The sequence below is a fragment of the Echiichthys vipera genome (assembly GCF_963691815.1).
Source record: "Echiichthys vipera genome assembly, chromosome: 11".
Classification (NCBI taxonomy): Eukaryota; Metazoa; Chordata; class Actinopteri; order Perciformes; family Trachinidae; genus Echiichthys; species Echiichthys vipera.
Window position 1 is genome coordinate 4,264,971 of NC_139836.1, and position 23,072 is coordinate 4,288,042.

A 23,072-nucleotide genomic window follows, 5' to 3' on the forward strand; every position below is an offset into this window, starting at 1 on the left:
CTGACCTTAAACTGGTGGTTAACTGGTGGTAAACTGGTGGTAAACTGGAGGTAAACTAGTGGTTAAACTGGTGGTTAACTGGTGGTTAACTGGAGGTAAACTGGTGGTTAACTGGAGGTTAACTGGAGGTAAACTGGAGGTTAACTGGTGGTAAACTGGTGGTTAATTGGTGGTTAACTGAAGGTTAAACTGGTGGTTAACTGGAGGTTAACTGGTGGTTAACTGGTGGTTAATTGGTGGTTAACTGAAGGTTAAACTGGTGGTTAACTGGAGGTTAACTGGAGGTTAACTGGTGGTTAACTAGGGGTAAACTGGTGGTAAACTGAAGGTTAAACTGGTGGTTAACTGGTGGTTAACTGGTGGTTAACTGGTGGTTAATTGGAGGTTAACTGGTGGTTAACTGGTGGTTAACTGGTGGTAAACTGGAGGTTTACTGGTGGTTTAACTGGTGGTTAACTGGAGGTAAACTGGTGGTTAACTGGAGGTAAACTGGTGGTTAACTGGTGGTAAACTGGTGGTTAAACTGAAGACCTCCTGCTCTTGAAGTTATTTTCCGACCCTCCAGAGAACAAAAGCACTTCATGTGTCGATCATTTGAGTTAATCATCGCAGCACGTGCGTCAGCAGGGAGCTCCGCTGTTAAAGGATCATGTGACGCCCAATCAAAAGGAAACAATTAGAGCTGCAGGAAGCTCGCCCACACACACGAGCACACACACACACACACACACACACACGAGCACACACACACACACACACACACACACACACACACACACGAGCACACACACACACACACACACACACAGAGAAAACAAAGATCACATAAACAGTAGAGGCCCGTGTACACACACATATATAATATGAAAGATTAAAATAAATAAATATAAAAAGCTCCTGTGCGTCACACTGAGGGCTGATGGGAACAGGAAGTGACACGTCGTGCCGCCTCGCTCTTATTCCTCCCATCACGCTCCTGTCGCCTCAGTCTGATGGTTGTTGACCCGGCGTGCTCCGACACACAAACAGACACACAAGCAAACACAATCAACCCAATAATAATCTTATTGAAATGAATGTTATTGTAATAGAGGCAGTGGTAGTTGCACTGGGACGAGATGGAGCATTTATCGTACTGGTAGTGATATTAAACTGACGTCTAAGTAAAGAAACGCTATTTTCGCTGTAATGGAGTGGTGATATGGATTTGAAAGTGTTTGAATTTTGGATATAGTCCTTTAACGCTTTAAAATTGTATCCATATTTATTTAAAAACAAATAATTATAGAACAGAAATATAACTTAATTTCTTCATTCATTCATTCATTCATTCATTCATTCATTCATCTTCAACCGCTTATCCCGGGGTCGGGGTCACGGGGGGCTGGAGCCGATCCCAGCTGACATTGGGCGTGAGGCAGGGTCCACCCTGGACAGGACGCCAGTCTATCACAGGACACATAGAGACGAACAGAGACAGACAACCATTCACACCTACGGGTGATTTAGAGTCATCAATGAACCGAACACCTGCTGGTTTTACGAAATAATTGTAGTTGTTTATAACATAATAACGTCTTTTTTAACGTGAAATAATAATTTTCAGTGTATTCATACATATGTTATTTACCACAGCTGGAAAAGCTGAAAAACGGACCTTGAAAATGCTTGAAAAGTGCTTGAGTTTGACCTCGGAGAAGGTGCACAAACCCTGTCTATATGTGAAGATTCTTGAGATAACTTTTTTATTATGATTTGGTGCTGTAAATAAAATTGAATTACCCCAGGTAGGGAACGAGTCCTGACCCCGAGTGAAGGAGTTCAAGGACCTCGGGATCTTGTTCACGAGTGAGGGGACGATGGAGCGTGAGTTTGGCCGGAGAATCGGAGCAGCGGGGGCGGAGCTGCAGTCGCTCTACCGCACTTTTGTGATGAAAAGAGAGCTGAGGAAGGCAAAGCTCTGGATCTACCGCTCAGTCCTGGTTCCTACCCTCACCTGTGGTCATGAAAGCTGGGTCAGGACCCAAAGAACCAGGTCGCAGGTCCAAGCGTGTGAAATGTGTTTCCTCAGGAGGGGGTCTGGAGTCTCCCTTAGAGAGAGGGGGAGAAGTTCAGCATCCGTGAGGAACTCGGAGTAGAGCCGCTGCTCCTTTGCGTTGAAAGGAGCCAGTTGAGGTGGTTCAGGATCATCTGGTAAGGATGAACCCTGGGCGCCTCCCTAGGGAGGTGTTCCAGGCACGTCCAGCTGGGAGGAGGCCTCGGGGAAGACCCAGGACCAGGTGGAGAGATTAGATCTCCACACTGGCCTGGGAACGCCTCAGGATCCCCCAGTTAGAGCTGGTTAATGTGGCCCGGGAAAGGGAAGTTTGGGGTCCCCTGCTAAAGCTGCTGCCCCCGAGACCCGACCCCGGATAAGAGGCTGAAGATGAGATGAGATGAATTTAGGAAGCCCAAAAGAAATAACATTTGTGAATCTTTTTGTAAACTTAGTTGAATGTTACGTTGATGAACAAATCCTCCATTTGTCTGTAATGTGATGCAATGTTAGTTTCAGTCAGACGAGTCGACTGTCGTCCTCCAGCAGCTCCAATAAATCTCCAGCCTTGTGACTGCGAGCCTTGACTTTGACAAACAGCAGATCTGTGACTCTCCGATGACTCCATGAGCAGAGAGTCGCTGCACGGACATCATGAGATCGACCGTAAAGACAGAAAAAACACTCACGGAGGAGATGAGGAAGTATAATACACATGATGAGCTGTGGAGACTTTAATTACCTCTGCTCAGATTCAGTCACGACTGTAATTACAGTGAGAGAGTAATCTGGGTCGGCTGCATATAGAAAAGGTACACGGTGTCATTGTGTTACATAATTAAAGTAGTAATGGATTCCTGCCAACGCTGATCCACTTTATCTCCAGTTCAGGGAAGATTCTCCATTCGCTGGAAATAAAGATGCATTCGCAAATTATTCCACCGTGTGTTAGACTTGAACTGGAATGAGGCTCATGTTCAGCTCATTTCATCACGTTATGGAGGAAGTATTCACATCCGTTTCTTCCTATTTTTGACTCTTTCGGCCTCTTAAATGTTAGAGAAACAGCTGTTTTCAGCTCTGTGACGATGCATTTTCCAGCGGATCCAAGAGGCTTTTGAAATACTTTATGTAACTGAAGAAGGAGAATTTTCTCAGCACTTAAAGGAACATTACACTTCAAACTTCTGTCTCAAAATACTACGATTTTTGTTCTCAAAATACTAAGACCTGTGATCTCAATACTGCGACTTTTGGTCTAGAAAAACTAAGATTTTTGGTCTAGAAATAACACGACTTTTGGTCTCGAAATAACACGACTTTTGGTCTCGAAATAACACGACTTTTGGTCTCGAAATACTACGACTTTTGATTTCGAAATACTGCGACTTTTGGTCTTGAAATACCCCGACTTTTGGTCTTGAAATACTACGGCTTTGGGTCTCGAAATACTGCGACTTTTGGTCTTGAAATACTACGACTTTTGGTCTTGAAATACTACGACTTTTGGTCTCGAAATAACACGACTTTTGGTCTAGAAATAACACGACTTTTGGTCTCGAAATAACACGACTTTTGGTCTCGAAATAACACGACTTTTGGTCTCGAAATACTACGACTTTTGATTTCGAAATACTGCGACTTTTGGTCTTGAAATACCCCGACTTTTGGTCTTGAAATACTACGGCTTTGGGTCTCGAAATACTGCGACTTTTGGTCTTGAAATACTACGACTTTTGGTCTTGAAATACTAAGACTTTTGGTCTTGAAATACTGTGAATTTTGGTCTCGAAATACTGCGACTTTTGGTCTCGAAATAACACGACTTTTGGTCTGGAAATACTGCAACTTTTGGTCTTGAAATAACACGACTTTTGATCTCGAAAAATTCTGACTTTTGGTCTCGAAAAAACACGACTTTTGGTCTCAAAACTGCGACTTTTGGTCTCAATACTACGACTTTTGGTCTTGAAAAACTGTGACTTTTGGTCTTGAAATACTACGACTTTGGTCTTGAAATACTACGACTTTGGTCTTGAAAAACTACGACTTTTGGTCTCAATACTAAGACTTCTGGTCTTAAAAAAACGGGACTTTTGGTCTCGAAATACCCCGACTTTAGGTCTTGAAATACTACGACTTTAGGACTTGAAATAACACAACTTTTGGTCTCGAAATACTGCGACTTTTGGTCTTGAAATACTGCGACTTTTGTCCCTAACTAATTAAATACTGCCTCAATAACATCAGTATCTAAAAGTCCTCTCTGTTCTTTAGTAACATCTGAGTTTGGTTTTGTTATCTTTCCCAAAATAATGATTTAACTGAACTCATCACTGTAACTCGTCCCCATAATGTGACTTTGCGATTAATGATGAAAACGTAACAATGGTGCATTGTAGGCGCTCATTAAATCATCACTTCTGGATGTGATGAAAATGACTGTAATGAGCAAAACGACCTTCTAGTGAAGTCGGAGATCTTTTCCGTGTGAAGCTGAGCAGCTTCCAGTTCTCATTAGCGTGTTCATTATCTCACCTTAACGTCCTGCTGAGCGTTCAGGGACGTGTGGACGGGAATCTGTACACGAGTTTCATGAATCTCACACACATTTAAGTGGACTCAAGCAGCCGACGATAGAAAGTCTTTGTCTTTTTGTCTATTTTACTTAAAGAAGATGCAAAATACTTTCAGGTAATTTTGATTTAGAGCAGCTTAAGTGTAGAAATATCCGTTTAAAACAGACGTGTGAGAGTGTTTGATTGAAGTGAAAGAGTCAAACTGATCCTGTGAAAGTGTGGGTACATGCTCCTCAGGGGAGATGACGCCCTTGCCTGCAGTATTTCATCAGACGTCTCTGAGGTCAAACTGTTGTCCACCTGTCAGAGTCCCTCAAGGACTCGTATGATGGACTGAGCAGAACCAGTACGTCCCAGTGACAGCTAGCATGCATCCATCAGCATCACTCTGGCTAAAGTGCTTCCAAACGTCCTTGAGCGGTGACCTCGCCGACCTCTAACAGGGGCGGTCCGGTGTGTCTGCCCCCCACAATGCTGGTGAAAGTTGATGGTGCGTTCAGGAGATGTTGTTTCCCATGGGTTTAACATAAAAGTGGCGTAAAAACACACAGTCTTTGGTTTAAAGATGTATTTCACTGTAAACATCATAGCGCTTAAACTAAAAGCGTGAAAGGAAATTTTTGGAGACATTTGCGGGACTTGACTGGTCCTGAACCAAAAAGACTTTAGGCGCACTCACACTGTCCATCCGTACTGTGCTCGAGCACTTTTCACGGCTAAAGTCTGGTTCCTTTGACCAGTGTGAGTTCAACCGTACCACGTCTAGGAGCGGCACGTTTGCCGTCCACGGCCCGTTTGAGAGAGGTGGGCTTTAGTAAAGCACGTTTGCACATGTACGAGCATGAGCGTGCGCACGTGTACGAGCACGAGGCCTACGGCGGTTCTGAGGTCATTTCCTGTGCGCCTGTTGGGACGTAGAAAAAAGAAGGAGGGACCATGCGCGGACATTTCAAACAATGGCGGTGAAAGGTTCACGTTGGTGTGATGCGGAGGTTCAACTCAAGTTGTCGCCTTGCAACGTCGACTAAACGGGGTTGTGCCGCATCACAATGAGTCCAAAAAAAACCACAAAACCAAAAACGTTAGCATGTTTTCTGAGCTGCTTTCCATTATGTGGACAAAAGGCTGCGCGCTTTGTAAACAAAGCAACGCATCGCGATGACGTCATCGCTGCGTGTGACGTGTTACGGCGTGATGACGTATAGGCAGCAAGAAGCATTCTCCGAGGCCCAGGTAGTGTGAGTACAAACGGGCCTGGAGGGGGGGACAAGGACCCTAAAGCACGGGGCACGGGACGGAGGCACAGTGGGAGTGCGCCCTCTGTAGCTGTGTGTTAGTGTGGGTCTAAGGAAGCAGAGAAAAGAGTAGAAACCAGGATGAAAGCATCAGGGAGGTGAGGACAGAGATCGGACTGAGGCTGCGGTGGCGGTGGCGGCGAAGCTGAGACTGAATCCTTTGTGACAGGTCGCGCTGCTCTCAACACGCCACAGACAGTGTGTTGTCAGATTGGCGCCCCCGTCAGCAGAAAACAGTCGCTGCTTACACGTTGGAAAACATTTCGGTAATGAAGTTTCGCTCGAGGACAGCCACGGCGTGCAGGGACACTTCTGCATTTATAGTTTTAATGGATATGACGGGATGTTCTGTCCCGTCCAGTGTCTCTCGCTGCACGTTTCTATAATCCCACAGCTCTTTGTTCTACTTTTGTCTCTGCGGAAACAGACACTACTGCAGATTAGACTTGGGATTAATTCATCAGTAAGAGTTGAAGTAATCCCACAGGAGGAGATGAAATATTGTTATTTTTTATTGTTCATAATTTGATAGAATAACAAGGTCGTGGGTACAAGCGGCCGAAATGTGTTTTCTCAGGAGGGGGTCTGGAGTCTCCCTTAGAGAGAGGGGGAGAAGTTCAGCATCCGTGAGGAACTCGGAGTAGAGCCGCTGCTCCTTTGCGTTGAAAGGAGCCAGTTGAGGTGGTTCAGGATCATCTGGTGAGGATGAACCCTGGGCGCCTCCCTAGGGAGGTGTTCCAGGCACGTCCAGCTGGGAGGAGGCCTCGGGGAAGACCCAGGACCAGGTGGAGAGATTAGATCTCCACACTGGCCTGGGAACGCCTCAGGATCCCCCAGTTAGAGCTGGTTAATGTGGCCCGGGAAAGGGAAGTTTGGGGTCCCCTGCTAAAGCTGCTGCCCCCGAGACCCGACCCCGGATAAGAGGCTGAAGATGAGAGGAGATGAGATCCTCTGTGACGATCCCACTGCTGCACTAGTGTCTTTACTTTGAGAAGGGATCAAAATCAGAAACAGTTGTGTCAGAAGAGAAGATTTCAACCATGTTTTCTTCAGAAATGAACAGGAAGTGCCGAGGCCACAGCTGTGGGTGACTCCAGCGCGGTGCAGTCACAGAAAGACCCGTTCAAGCTGAACCTTTGTGGTGAATTCGGGTGAAAGAGGTTAAAATAAGCATCTTCTCTGACATGAACAAACGACTTTACCACCGACGGCTCACACTGAACCCCGGTGACGGGTGAGTTTTTCGTTTGTGTGTTTCCCGCTGTCACAACGCGTCCGACTCCATCACTGTCACCGCGTCCTTCACAGCTGCTTCTTCTTCTTCTTCTCCTCCTTTCTTTAGTGCTGACTGGTTCCTTCGCTGCTCCGAGCACAAAGACAGAAAACAAACTTCACGCACGTTTAAACACACACACACTGGATGAGACTTCTGGTTTTATGAGTCACTGAAGCATCAACATCATGCTTCAGGGTGTGTGTGTGTGTGTGTGTGTGTGTGTGTGTGTGTGTGTGTGTGTGTGTGTGTGTGTGTGTGTGTGTGTGTGTGTGTGTGTGTGTGTGTGTGTGTGTGTGTGTGTGTGTGTGTGTGTGTGTGTGTGTGTGTGTGTGTGTGTGTGTGTGTGTGTATGGGGGGGCTTGGCTCTCTAGTTTAATCGCATTATAACCTTTACGTTTCGACTTCTCAGTAAAAGCGTTCAGCAAAATCAGTATATGAAATGTTTGTAAGTGGCCAAAAGTATATGGACAGCCCTACTGCGTTTACATGCAGTTTAAAAACCCGATTATATTCGGGTTGAGGGCACCCCCAGGTCTCTAAAACACCATGGAAACAACGTACCCCGGGTTAAATCGGAGCTCTCAGACCCCGGGTAACAGACCCAGAGAACTCCTTCAGTTCCCCGATTATTCACGCATGTAAAAAGCGTTCTCGGGTTATTGTCTGGTTTCTCGTCTGCGCATGCTCCCCACTCCACAGCAGTGGTTTTTGTCCCAGGAATAGAATAAACCATGAGGCAACGTCGCCGAAAACAACGTGAAAAAAACAACAATAATAGAGCGTTTCCTTTTAAACCAAGGGAGGACTTTGCATTGACAACTAACATCTCTACCAAGAAGAGCCGTTTCTGTTGTAATTCTGTCCAAAAGTCGTCCGTTTGTGATTTTGACAAAGGTGAACCGTAAAAAAAAAGGCGCATTCAGAGCAGCTGTATGTTGGTGGAGCGCCCCCTACTGTACCGGAGGAGTTACATCGTTATTGTTGTAATAAAGTAGACTCTTGCGTTGTTGAAAATGTCAAAGGTTATCTACCGCATGAGAGGGTTTTCATGTGCAATTTTCACGTCGGCTTTTGGTATTTAGGCAAGTTTATTAATTCAACAACAAGGTAATTCAAAGTGCTTCAAATAAAACATATAAAGCAGGTCAAAGGTCAATTAAAACACCCGTGCACATGAGTGTTTGTTCATCTTCAACCTCTTGTCCCTGTCGGGGTCGCGGGGGGGCTGGAGCCGATCCCAGCTGATGTCGGGCGTGAGGCGGGGTCCACCCTGGACAGGACGCCAGTCTATCACAGGACACATAGAGACAAACAGAGACAGACGACCATTCACACCTACGGGCGATTTAGGGCCCAGCCACACAAGAACGCGTTTTCTTATAAACTCACATTTTTAACACCGGTTCGGCCGCTCATCCACACGCAGCTGGCGTTATTGGAGCCTGAAAGCGTCTTTTCTGTAACCAGGTCCCAGAGTGGGAATATTTAAGAACGCCCCCGAGGCGTTGTCGTCTTTTTTTTAATTAATTCAACAACAAGGTAATTCAAAGTGCTTCAAATAAAACATATAAAGCATTGGGAGAAATAACACGTAAAACATTTACATTTAAGACACATAAAAGGTCATTTTTAAATCATCAAAGATTATTACAGTAATAAAAGTTACAGCGCCGTTTACTGAAAAGCAGCTGCAAACAGAAAAGGCTTCAGTCTTGATTTAAACAAACTAAGAGTTGCAGCAGGTATTGACCATATTTTCCGTAGGACGCGAAGGCTCCAGTCGTGGAGCAGATGTATAAAGCAGCAGAAAATGGAAATACTCAAGTAAAGCATGTCAAAATAGTGGTTAAGCACGTGAGTAAATGTACTCAGTTGCAGGCAGTGTCAGTGCGATGGGAGGGGTCTGTATGGTGGTATGCCAGGGTCCGTACAGCTTAGATGTTTTTATTAAACCTCGGCCGCGGTGCTCAGTCAAATTAATCAGGCTGCTGCTCCGACTGACCTCCGGCTCTCAGGAGCGGCGCCTGATATTTATACTCGGCGACGGAGTAATTTATGCCGTTAACGTGGCAACGGGGAGACGGGATGAAGAGACCCCGGACGCGGCGGCGGAGAGACGAGAGCTCAGAGTTAATTAGAAACAGTGATGTGCAGGACTTACTCTTTTCAAAAAGGAATTAAAGCCAGAAGCCGGTGATCAAGGAGGTTTTTTCACCGCGTGGAATGAAAATGTCTTATCTTATACTTTCAGCAAACGCATTAAAACAAGGATCCGTCTCACAGGCAGCAGGAAGGGTTCTTCTCCTGACAGACACGAGGAACTGACACGATTCTACTGTCAGAGTATCAAACAGCTGATGATCCATTACACAGCAGATGCATATAATTATAATACTGTGGTGTGAGCGTGTATTTGGATGTTTTTTAAATCTTCTCTCGTGGTTTCGGCCTCTGAGATGGGTTTTGAGCTCCAGATCTTCCTGAGCACGTGCAACACCACCGGAAATGTGAGGCGGGGGCGGTGCTGCGGTCGTTCTACCGCGCCGTTGTGAAGAAAAGAGAGCTGAGGAAGGCAAAGCTCTCGATCTACCGGTCTATCTTGGTTCAACTGGCTCCTTTGCGTTGAAAGGAGCCAGTTGAGGTGGTTCAGGATCATCTGGTAAGGATGAACCCTGGGCGCCTCCCTAGGGAGGTGTTTAGCCTCTGGAGACAATATTTCAGGGGTTTCGTTGTAGCCGGGTCAAGACGCCCTCGACCTTTTGTAGGTTTTTTTAAAGTCGCTTGCCTCTGAGAGTTCATTTCTGCCAACGCCTCTTTTTCTCTCCCCGCGGACTGCCGACCTGCAACGTCCTAAAGTCCATGCGGGTGCAGGTCTGTAAAGCGGATAAAGTAATAAGTTTGGGTGTAGTTGGAGTTGATCCGCGCTCAAAGATTAGAAACGTAAAGTAATCGTCCATGAACGCGATCTGTTTATAATTCAATTTTTTGTCCTCCAGGTGGCGATGGCTCCTCACCCCTACCCCACAGTCGACGTGCCCGACCACGCCCACTACACCATCGGCTCCGTCATCCTCGCCATCGGCATCACCGGCATGGTCGGCAACTTCCTGGTCATATACGCCTTCAGCAGGTAGGACGACTTCCTGTGCACAAACGTAGCGTCTCCATGACGACTTGATCCAGACGTCCTCGTCTACAGGAGTCGCCATCTTGTCTTTGACTCCGCCTCTTTTCCTCTGACCAAAAAAGGGCATGTATGTGGCGTTGGGGGGAGGGGCGTACGTCCATCTGGCTGACGTTTACCTCTGAGGAGAAGTGAGGGCCAGAGGCTAGCTGTCACTCAAGAGGCCACGCCCCTAATTATTCATAAACTTTAACCTCCAATAAAATAAAAACTAGCCCCTCCCCCTCAGTGTTGTCATGGAGATATGACCTAAACATACAGACCATAATGTTCTTTTGTCCCAGGCCTTAAACAGGTTTAATGATGCTGTGATGCTTTTTCAATTTAACACATTTTACTACACCCAAAAGTCTGTTTTTCAGCTCTACAACACAAGAAAACATCCGTTCACACACACACACACACACACACACACACACACACACACACACACACACACACACACACACACACACACACACACACACACACACACACACACACACACGTTGACACAGACGTTCATGCGCTGGTGGTAGAGGCTGTCGGTGGGTCAGAGCGGCTGCATGTAGGATCAGCTGCAGACAAATGTACAGGATATAGAGAGTCACAGTAATCCAGGCAGGATGAACTAAAGCATGAATAACTTTCTCCAGGCCGGCGGGTTTGATTACTTCAGATTGCACAGATTCCAGGCACAGAGACGACCGAGCGCAGCGTTGCTTTTGAACGCATCCTTTTGTTTTATATGAAAGTTTTAGTTCAGGTTCAAACAGAAATGTATTTATTTAGCTTAGAGGCTTGAGCAGTATCTATTTTTTCATAGCGTGGGTCACCGGGTTCAAGCGGTTCTCATTCACTCGTTCATATACATATATATATATATATACATATATATATATATATATATCTCTCTACGGAAAGTAACGCACAGTCATTTGTGTGTTTTCCACGTATTAGGAAGCAGGAGACGTAGCAGAAGAGCGCTGATTGAGATATCTCGTTTATAGCGGCCTCTGTGGCGGTAACATGTAACTGCAGTGAGCCTGTTCTTTCAGAGCCGCCATCTTGTCACGTTCATGGTCACTTTAGCTGTGTTTGAAATCGTTCCCTTTCACAGAAGTAGTGCACTGTATATATATTTAGTGTTGGCAGCTGTAAGTGTTGATAAGCCACATCAAATTGATCAAATTGAAACAGCACACAGACATAAAAATAAAAATGTGAAACATATAGCACATTCAAAGACATCAGCATTTAAGCACTGACAAAGGCATACACAGTATAAACACAAACAATGAGCATTAGTGTACAAACTACAAGGAAGGACAGAGTAAAGTACATTAATGCTGTTCGTTTTACAGCTTTAGAAAAAGATTTCAAGGATACGATGATCCTTAGTTCTGTGTGCAGAGTATTCCAAGTACGTGCTGCTCCATAAGAAAAGACTGACTGCCTGAGTGAGTGAATGAGGAAACCCTTTCGAACACAGCTATAGCTATATGTTTCCCTCTTAAATACACACACACACACACACACACACACACACACACACATGTTCCTATTACACTTGTACGCAGCTCATCTTATTCGCTGATGTCAGTCATCAATGTGAATATCGTCCGATATCATTCCTTACATTTGTAAGCGTACGAAAACACGTCCGTTGAGTGTTTGTTCATCTTCATCTTCAACCTCTTGTCCCTGTCGGGGTCTCGGGGGGCTTAAGCCGATCCCAGCTGACATTGGGCGTGAGGCGGGGTCCACCCTGGACAGGACGCCAGTCTATCACAGGACACATAGAGACGAACAGAGACAGACAACCATTCACACCTACGGGTGATTTAGGGCCCAGCCACACGTGAATGCGTTTTCCTATAAACGCACATTTTTAATACCGCAGCCGGCGTTATCGGAGGCTGAAAGCGGTCTTCTCTGTAACCAGGCCCCAGAGTGGGAATATTTGAGAACGCCCCGTCCCCGTGGCGTTGTCGTTTTTTCATGCTCTAATAACGCCGGCTGCGTGTGGATGAGCGGCCGAACCTGTATTAAAAATGGGCGTTTATAGGAAAGCGCGTTCTCATGTGGCTGGGCCCTTAGAGTCAATTTACCTAACACCTGCACGTCTTTGGACTGTGGGAGGAAACCGGAGAACCCGGAGAAAACCCACGCAGACACGGGGACAACATGCAAACTCCACACAGAAGTCCCAGCCGGGATTCGAACCAGGAACCCTCTTGCTGTGAGGCGACAGTGCTAACCACCGACACACTGCGCCGCATGTCGTTCAGCTCTTTGACCCTTTGACCCTCAGTAGTTTTCATTTTTCTCGGTGTTGAGGACAAAACCCCAAACCGTTTAGGACGAGCAGGTTTTTTGTGTGTCTCGGGGTGAAAGCAGAGCGGAGGAGGGGAAGGCGTGATGGACCGGATGGAGGTTTGATGTCCAGCGACCTTCATGAGTCACGGCTGCTGCTGTTATCGACCGCACACTCAAGTCTTTTATCTCCCATCGCCGCACAGAAAACGTCTTCTGAAGAAGCTCCGGCACTTAAGATGACTTCGACCCTGCGTATTGATCCCATCGTTTACGTCATTAACACCAGACCTTTGATGTCGACCGTTTGTGCTCCATTGATTAAAGTTAATTTTAGAGACGAAGCACCACTAAGTGATTTCTCCACGAAAGCTCCTCCTCTTCGTCAGAGCGCACCGACACGTGACAGACCTCGTTCACCCGTTGTCACGCAGGGCGTCATAGACCTCTGGCAGTTAGGGTCGGTGCAGTCCGTTGGGTTTCCGTATAAGAACAGCGACTTCCTGTTTCCTCTCAGCTCTTATTCTGAAAAACCTCTGCATTGGTTAAAAGACACTTATCTGCTTTTATGGAGTTTTATCATTTTAAATTAAAGTGTGTGTACGTGTGCGTGTGTGTGTGTCTGTGTGCATGCATGTCTGTGCGGCATGCATGTGTGTGTGTGCGTGTGTGTGTGAATGTCTGTGCGTGTTTGTGTGCGTGCGTGTGTGCGTGCGTCCTTGTGTGTGTGTGTGTGTCTGTGTCCGTGTGTGTGTGTGTGTGCGTGCGTCCTTGTGTGCTTGTGTGTGCGTGCGTGCGTGCGTGCGTGCGTGTGTGTGTGTGTGTGTTGCAGGAGTCGCAGCCTGCGGACGCCGGCCAACATGTTCATCATTAACTTAGCGATCACAGACCTGCTGATGTGCGTCACCCAGGCGCCCATCTTCTTCACCACCAGCATGCACAAGAGGTGGATCTTTGGAGAGAAAGGTACCCGACAGACACACACACACACACACACACACACATTTTCCTCTTTTCATTTCCCACGGTGAAAGTGTGAGCGATGCTCCGAGGTCATTTTCAGAGGAGGAGCTGTTGACTTTCTTCTTTGTCTTCATATAAAGTGATAAATTGGAACTGCAGCTTATTAAATCTCATATGAAATCCTCCTCTGAGCGTGTGTTTGTGTTAAAAAGGCTCAGTCTGCCTTTGTCTTCATGCAGAGTTTACTGAGTGACAGTTAATGAGAACGTAACTGTTCTTGAAGACGTCAGATGAGCTCCTTCGTCTAAAGGACAGAAAAGTGAACATCTGTTTACCGTCTGTGTTCAGGCTGCGAGCTGTACGCCTTCTGCGGCGCCCTCTTCGGGATCTGCTCCATGATCACGCTGACGGTGATCGCCATCGACCGATACTTCGTCATCACGCGACCCCTGACCTCCATCGGAGTGTTGTCAAAAAAACGGGCCCTGCTCATCCTCGTGGCGGCCTGGACCTACTCCCTGGGCTGGAGCCTGCCGCCGTTCTTCGGCTGGAGTGAGGACACACACACACACACACACACACACACACACACACACACACACACACACACACACACACACACACACACACACACACAGACACACACACACATTATTATTATTGTTATTATTATTATTAAAGTGTGGTGCGAGTGGAAAAGGCGCGTGGTTAGACTGGGGCATTCAGGGCTGTAGCCTCATGGACCTCATCATCATGATCTTCATCAAAAGATCATGATGATGGTTGCATTACCAAACACATTGTCAGGGCGCACTCACACTGTCCATCCATACCGTGCCTAAGCACGTTTCACGGCTAAAGTCTAGTTGGTTTCACCAGTGTGAGTGCAACCGTACCGCGTCTAGGAGCGGCACACTTGCCGTCCACGGCCCGTTTGGGAGAGGTGGGCTTTAGTAAAGCACGTTTGCACGCGTACGAGCACGAGCATGCGCACGTGTACGAGCACGAGGCCTACGGCGGCTCTGAGGTCATTTCCTGTGCGCCTGTTGGGACATAGAAAAAAGAAGGAGGGACCATGCGCGGACATTTCAAACAATGGCGGTGAAAGGTTCACGTTGGTGTGATGCGGAGGTGGAGTGTTTACTGCAGATTTGGTCGATGAAAAGATTCAAAAACAGTCGACAAGACGCACAAAAACTCAGAGGTCTACGGAAAGATCTGGAAACAAAGCCACGCATCGCCATGACGTCATCAATGCGTGTGACGTGTTACGGCGTGATGACGTATAGGCAGCAAGAAGCATTCTCCGAGGCCCAGGTAGTGTGAGTACAAACGGGCCTGGAGGGGGGGACAAGGACCCTAAAGCACGGGGCACGGGACGGAGGCACAGTGGGAGGGCGCCCTAAAGCTACATTCCCTCTCAAACGGACCGTTGTCGGTACGGTTGCACTCACACTGGTCAAAGGAACGAGACTTTAGCCGTGAAACGTGCTCGGGAACGGTACGGATGGACAGCGTGAGTGCGCCCTTAGTCGTTACTGAGGGTTTAATCTCCTCTTTCTGCCTCAAAGCTCTTTCTATCTTATCAAATTTATTGTTCATATACCTCCAGATCCCATCTCTTATCAGTTCAGCTCGAGTTCACACACACACACACACACACACACACACACACACACACACACACACACACACACACACACACACACACACACACACAGATGTGTACACACCTGGTTTTTATTCTCCTCCGCAGACTGTCGACATCTTTTATGTAAATAATGATGTACGGAAACAGAAAAGCTCATAAATCTTCCTCTATCTCTTTAAAAAAACGTCAGAACACTCCAGTGTGTGTGATGTATGCGTCTGTGTTTTTACTTTGTGTGTGTGTGTGTGTGTGTGTGTGTGTGTGTGTGTGTGTGTGTGTGTGTGTGTGTGTGTGTGTGTGTGTGTGTGTGTGTGTGTGTGTGTGTGTGTGTGTGTGTGTGTGTGTGTGTGTGTGTGTGTGTGTGTGTGTGTGTGATGTACTCACGAGGACGGCGTGTTCTCAGAGATGAAACGTTTGAAAACATTATTGTGCTCCTGACGTCTTTATGAGCACTTTATCAGGACTTTGGAGTTTATGAGTTCAGGTGTTCTGGAGGTGAAACAGACTTTAATGTACTTCGCTCTTTTCATATATTCAACAATTTAATTTGATGTACTGTGCCAAATCATAACTTAAGTTATCTCAGGTCACCTTACATACGGAGCAGGTAAACACTACGCTCTATGACTTATTCAGGATTTACAGAGACCCAACAATTCCCCCATGAGCAGCAACAAGTCGCACTATCGTTAATAAAAGTAGTAATAATTATTATAGTTTATCATATACAGTATTAATCCAGCCATCGTGTGAACACAGTGGAGGAAGAAAACCTTAACAGCAGGAACGGACAGACGCAGCTCTGTGGAGGACGGACGTCTGTCTGCACCGGTCAGGAGGGAGAGAGAGAGAGAGAAAAGACGGACAGATGGACAGATAGACAGACACTTCCAGAGTGTCCACAAAAGTAACAGTAACTATAATAATATCTATAGTAATGGGATTACGACTCATATGTTATGGCAGTTAATACAGCAGAACAGTAGAAACAAGCACAGCTAAGGTGACAGAATATGACAATGATAATATTTATGGTGGTAAACATGATCAATAATAAATATTGGTAATAACAGCTGCGATACAGTGAGGTATGTTACTGACGGGGTTTTTATGGCTACAAATGTTATTATTTCTAAAACTTCATGATAGTTTATATGAATAATAGTGATAATAGCTAAAAGCTAATAGCACTAATACTGCTGAAAACAAAGCACCAACAGCGTAGTTAGTGAAGCCAGAGTTTATTAAAAGAGTGTTTTAAAGACTTACCTACTGGCCCCTGTACCAGCTCCTCTCATAGTAAAGTCCATTACAGTGGATTACCAAAGTCAATCCCAAAGGAAGGAGCCCATTGGTGCTTTGTTGTGTGTGTAGAGACTTTTCTCATGCTGCTGCAGAGGTTTGCTGTTATTTTCAGCAGCATTAGTGGTTAAAAAAGACCTTTGAATGCCTTCACTGTACTGCAACAAGCTAATCACTGTTAGCCACGTCTGGCTGTTAGCGACTCTACCAGATTTCTCCATTAATAGTTGTTACACAGGTTTCACAGGCAGCCAACACAGAGAAGCTCAAACAGGATTAATACGATGTCATCATTCAGCGTTTCGTCCTGGATACGCTGAACCGTGTCCTGGATTCGGTTTCATCTTTGTTCGACCGCCACACACTCAACAATTAAAGAGAAATCAGAGCCTTTTATCGAGGTAACACGTGTCTGAAGGAGCCTGAAGGAGCTTGGCGGGACATTAAAACTGTGTGTGTGTGTGTGTGTGTGTGTCTTCCGTCAGGTGCGTATGTCCCCGAGGGCCTGCTGACCTCCTGCACGTGGGACTACATGACCTTCACCCCGTCGGTGCGAGCGTACACCATGCTGCTCTTCATCTTCGTCTTCTTCCTGCCGCTCTTCATCATCATCTACTGCTACGTCTTCATCTTCCGCGCCATCCGCTCCACCAACCAGTGAGTGTGTGTGTGTGTGTGTGTGTGTGTGTGTGTGTGTGTGTGTGTGTGTGTGTGTGTGTGTGTGTGTGTGTGTGTGTGTGTGTGTGTGTGTGTGTGTGTGTGTGTGTGTGTGTGTGTGTGTGTGTGTGTGTGTGTGTGTGTGGATCTTTTTGTTCACAAACATCTGCATTTTTAAAAACATAAATATAAATTTATATTTTTTGGACTAATCTTAGTTTTCTGTGTGTGTGTGTGTGTGTGTGTGTGTGTGTGTGTGTGTGCCCGTGTGTGTGTGTGTGTGTGTGTTTCAGGGCTGTGGGGAAGATGAACGGCAGCATCCACAGTCACGGCAGCACTCGAGACTCGATGAAGAACTTCCAGCGGCTGCAGAACGAGTGGAAGATGGCGAAGATCGCTCTGATCGTCATCCTGCTCTATGTCGTCTCCTGGTCGCCGTACTCCACCGTCGCTCTCACCGCATTCGCCGGGTAAAAGAAAAACAAGAAAACACACACACCGACCCCCGGCTCTGCAGCAGGACGTCACATTTGAAACCAACCAAAGTGTCCTCACTGTGGTGGTGGTGTGTTTTTCCTGCCGCAGGTACGCAGACATGTTGACTCCCTACATGAACTCTGTGCCCGCCGTCATCGCCAAGGCCTCGGCCATCCACAACCCCATCATCTACGCCATCACACACCCAAAATACAGGTAACACACACACACACACACCCACACACACACACACACACACGGGACAGCCTGCGGTCATCCGGGGATCCGGTGCCCCGGCCGGGCAGAGAGCAGGAGGAGGGGGAGTTAACGGTGGATTTTCATTAGTGGGGTTTTTATTTAAAGAGGCAGGAGTCACACACACATACACACACGCACACGCACACACACACACACACACACACACACACACACACACACGTAGTGGAAACTGTTCTAGACTGGTCAGAATTACTGTTTCCAATGGTTCTTTGGTTCTGGTTCTCTTCTTCTTGACACCTTGATGCATACACGAGCCTTTATTTACTGGGTCACAGCAGGATGTCATCCGCTAACACGTGCACAGGCAAATGTCAAGCACAGAATACATGAACAGGGCGTTTTTATAGGATTCTAATACATTGGTGTCTATGTGGAGTACACTTCAGATGATCATGCGCCCAACGTGACACCTTAAAGAGACACTATGGATGTGGTTTCCGTCTCTGCATGTGCTTTCTTAGCAGGTGTGCCCGGTACAGGAGAAGTCCAGGAGTTCATAAAGTCACAGCTTCATAAGTCAAAAGGTCATGCTACATGCTACATGCACGTTTGTTCCACAGGATGTTGCACAGACATAGTCTTAAGCAAACATGGTTGTTATAAATTCCCTTAAGAGTTATTGCTCATTATTGGGTCAGGCTGTATATGGGACAGCTGTGTTGTGAGGGTTGGGTCCTTACAGTGAGCGTGTTTACATGTGTGTACGCGACTAGCGGCTAAACGTTTTTGCTCTATATAAAGTAAGTGAAACTCCGACGGTGTCCCTCGTACTCTCCTACCGGAATAAGCCCACGGGTGAAGAGTCCCCAGCATAAGAGTGTCAAACACTCAAAGATATTCAATATGGTTATTAGTTATTACACCTTGCAACATGCATCACATCTAGTTATAATTTTACAATTACACACACACACGCACACACACACACACACACACACACTGCGGTTCAACAGTACCTACCTGTACTTAAAAGTAAAATCTCCTTTTTGCTTCAGGTGTAATTTCTACAGCGATAAACACGTGGATTACACACGGATATTACTTTACTACTGAACGTCTTTTCAAAGAGGACGACTGATCGTCTAGTTTCCACCAAAGAGAAGAAAATGATTCAAACTGTGTTCCTTAAAAACGACCTTTAGTTGTGTGAAGTGTTCAGCCGCAGCTCAGAGATTCGATGCAATCAGAGAAAATCAGCGGCGACACAGGAAGTGCTCCGACACCTCAGCTGAAACAACGGCTGCGGAATTAACCTGAATGTTAACTGGACTGGAGAGAATTAATCTCTCACACACACACACACGCACACCCACACACACACACACACACACATACACACACACACACACACACGCACGCACGCACGCACGCACGCACGCACGCACACCCACACACACACACAGACACACACACAGACACACACACGCACACACACACACACACGCACACACACACACACACACACGCACGCACACACGCACACACACACACACACACACACACACACACAGTGAGATTTTAAAGCTGCAGGATAAAAAGAAAACAGCTTGTTTAACTGTAGCTGCCTGATGAAACTAGAAGGCTTTTATTTTGAAAAATGGTGGTTTGATGTGAAATAGAAGACTTTTATTGTGAAGAAGCTGAGGGGCTTTTACTGTGAAATACAAAAACATTAATTAAACTGTGATTTTAGATCTTTTTCTTTCAATAACTGTTATTTTCCTTAAATCTACGGAAGGTTAAAAGCAAAAAATAAAAGTTATAATTTGAAGTAGAGTGAGAGCTCTTCCTGCACACCTCCTACTTCTCCTCTCTGTGTCCTGAGCCAATAGGAGCGCTCCCTCACTCTCAAATGAGCTGTGATTGGTCAAAAGTCTCCTGTTCTTTTTCTCAATGACGTGAACTACACACCATACTGTAGAGAACAAACTGGAGGTTCTGGTTTCGCGGTGCGCTCTCTGGCGGCGCCCGTTCCCTGAGTGACACCGTCTCCTAAAGTGTCGTGATCTCTGTGTGTCCGTGCAGGATCGCGTTGGCCAAGTACATCCCGTGTCTGGGCATCCTGCTCTGCGTTCATCCTCGTGACCTCCGCTCGGCCAGCAGCAGCTTCGTGTCGACGCGCCGCTCCACCGTGACCAGCCAGACCTCCGACATCAGCAGCCAGATGAGGCGGCAGAGCTACGGGAAGTCCCGCCTCTCCTCCGCCTCCGACAGCGAATCGGTGAGCTGGGGATCCACGTGAGAGTGGAAATGATCTGCGGTGATGTCGAACCCGCCCGTTTGCGTCAAAGTGTTCTTTTCTCCGCAGGGTCTGACGGACACGGAGGCCGACCTATCCAGCATGAGCTCCAGGCCGGCCAGCCGCCAGGTGTCCTGTGACATCAGCAGAGACACCGCCGAGTTCCCCGACTTCAAACCCTCGTCCAGCTTCAAGTCCAAGATCAAGAGCCACGACTCGGGCATCTTCGAAAAGGTAAACGCCTTTGATTTCCTGTAGGTTCTGTTGTTGTGACTAGTTTCATCAAAGGGAGGCTTTTATTGTGAAATAGACTGAGGGTTTTACTGTGAAACAGGAAGAAGAATTTTAATGTAAAAAAGAAAACTTTTACTGTGAAGGGGCTGGATGACTTTTATTATGAGGACGCTGGGGGGCTTTTACTGTGAAGTGGCTGAATGACTTTTATTGTGAAATAGCAAGAAACTTTTAATGTGAAATAGCTAGAAGACTTTTATTGTGAAATGGCAACAAGACATTTAATGTGAAATATCTAGAAGGCTTTTAGTTTGAAATAGCTATAAGGTGTTTGATATAAAATACTTTTATTGTGAAGCAGCAGAAGACTTTTAATGTGAAATAGCTATAAGGTTTTTGATATTAATTAGAAGACTTTTACTGTGAAGGGGCAGAATGATTTGTAATTTGAAACAGGAAGATGACTTTTACTGTGAAATAGGAGACCTTTACTTTGAAATAGAAGACTTCTACTGTGAAATAGAAGACTTTTATTGTGAAATAGCAAGAAGACTTTTAATGTAAAATAGCTAGAAGGCTTTTAGTTTGAAGTAGCTATAAGGTGTTTGATATAAAATAGAAGACTTTTATTGTGAAGCAGCTGAGAGGCTTTTACTGTGAAGAAGCCAGGACACTTGTTTCCTGAAGAAGCAAATAGAAATACTTTTTCCAGTCCACTTTATTTATTTATTTATTTATTAATTTATTTTCCAATGTTTTGTTTCTACAAAGTGTGAACTCCAGCAGAATGTGAAGCTCTGCGATTGGCTGCCTGTCAGTGAAATGCATCCTGGGAGTCGTAGTTGACTTCTTTCCTTTCTCAGTTTATGTTTTTATGAAAGAACCAGATAGGATCAGAACCGGAGGCGTTTTAGAGGCAGCCTGAAAACAGCTGGAGACACTTTCAGACCTTTCACCCTTCATGTAGATTATTATCGTCTCCGCGGAGGAGGAGGGGGGGGGGGTTACGGGATTACCGGGTCATGTTGAGGGTCAGATGAGGCTTCTTTCATAATTCATGTTAATCTGCTGCTCTTAGATCTGATTGATGTGCTTCTCGTCTCAGACCAGAACATCGTTTCTGTTTGATCTGAACCACTTCCTGTTTCTCTTCATGAACGCTCTGCTTAAATAACTTGGCATGAATCTGATGATCGGTGCTGATACGTCTGATTAAAATCCGAAATTAGGGACTATTTCTTGTTGAAGGATCTGTTTGATGGGTAAGATAACGCGCTCCTCTGTCTTCCAGACGTCCTACGACACCGATGTCTCCGTGGCAGGACTCGGTGAACGCGGCAGCATCCCAAATGTGAGTTCTGTCAAACCTCCGAACACGTCTGTGCAGTCGTTTCCCCTTTTATGATTATTTTATTAGGATTATTCCACAGGCGCAGGTTCTCCCGACACACACTTTCCTTGGGAGGTTTCATAACAGAGCAGTTTCTCATTGAGCCCCATGTTAAACAGGCCGTTTACACAGCATCATTAAACCTGTTTAAGGACAAAAGAACATTCTAGTCTGTGTGTTTAGATCATATCTCCATGACAACACTGAGGGGGAGGGGATAGTTTTTATTTTATTGCAGGTTAAAGTTTATGAATAATTAGGGGCGTGGCCTCTTGAGTGACAGCTAGCCTCTGGCCCTCACTTCTCCTCGGAGGTAAACGTCAGCCAGATGGACGTACGCCCCTCCCCCCAGCGTCACATACATGCCCTTTTTTGGTCAGAGGAAATGAGGCGGAGTCAAAGTCTGACAAGATGGAGACTCCTGTAGGCGAGGACGACTGGATCAAGTTGAAAGAACGGACCTCGACGGAGACGCTACGTCCGTTTTTTATACAGTTTGTGGCGTTTTGGAAAATAGCACGGTGGCGTACATTTTGCAAGACGGTAGATCGAGCAGTTGCACACAAAACTAAGTGGTAACTACGACGAACAGAAACTTATGTGACTTACAGAATTATCTTTTAAATTGACAAACATCATGTGTGTAATTCATGGCACGGGATCAAAGCGTTGAGAGAACGGACCTCGACGGAGACGCTACGTCTGTTTTTATACAGTCTGTGGTATAAACATGTTTTTGGATATGGCGTCCTCTTCAAAGAAGGTGCTTAGAGGAAGGAAAGAGGGAGGAACAAGTCCGCCGCCAGTGTAAAACTTTGAAAAAATCGTATTTAAACAGCTGCACATTAACGGGAATATACATTTTCATTAGCCATGTTAACACCTTCGTAGGAATATTGTCTTTTTTGGTAAAAGATATAAAAGAGTATTTACCCAAAAATGTATTTATTTGAAGAATTCCTTTATTTGTCCTGCAATGGGGAAATTCAATTTTCACTCTATTTTTAAATTTTACACACACACACACACGCACACACACACACACAGGCCCGAAATACACACACAGGACCTATATACATGCAATTATGGAGAGATGTCAGAGCGAGGGGGCTGCCAGTGACCGGCGCCCCGAGCAGTTAGGGGTTCGGTGCCTTGCTCAACAGCACATCGGCAGTGCCCAGGAGATGAACTGGCACCTCTCCAGCCACCAGTCCGC

The 23,072-nt window shown here is 46.1% G+C and overlaps 1 protein-coding gene across 1 annotated transcript in view; it reads left to right on the top strand.

Annotated features, from left to right (window-relative positions):
* Positions 1-23,072, top strand: part of opn4a (opsin 4a (melanopsin)) — a gene marked incomplete at both ends in the record, with an annotated part of 55,333 nt that overhangs the window by 31,710 nt on the left and 551 nt on the right. Inside the window, 9 exons of the mRNA XM_083923194.1 lie at positions 10,182-10,315; positions 13,497-13,630; positions 13,976-14,179; positions 17,066-17,237; positions 17,531-17,707; positions 17,823-17,930; positions 20,019-20,214; positions 20,302-20,466; positions 21,758-21,817. Coding sequence (XP_083779320.1) covers positions 10,182-10,315; positions 13,497-13,630; positions 13,976-14,179; positions 17,066-17,237; positions 17,531-17,707; positions 17,823-17,930; positions 20,019-20,214; positions 20,302-20,466; positions 21,758-21,817 — 1,350 coding nt within the window. The remainder of the gene's footprint in view (positions 1-10,181; positions 10,316-13,496; positions 13,631-13,975; positions 14,180-17,065; positions 17,238-17,530; positions 17,708-17,822; positions 17,931-20,018; positions 20,215-20,301; positions 20,467-21,757; positions 21,818-23,072) is intronic.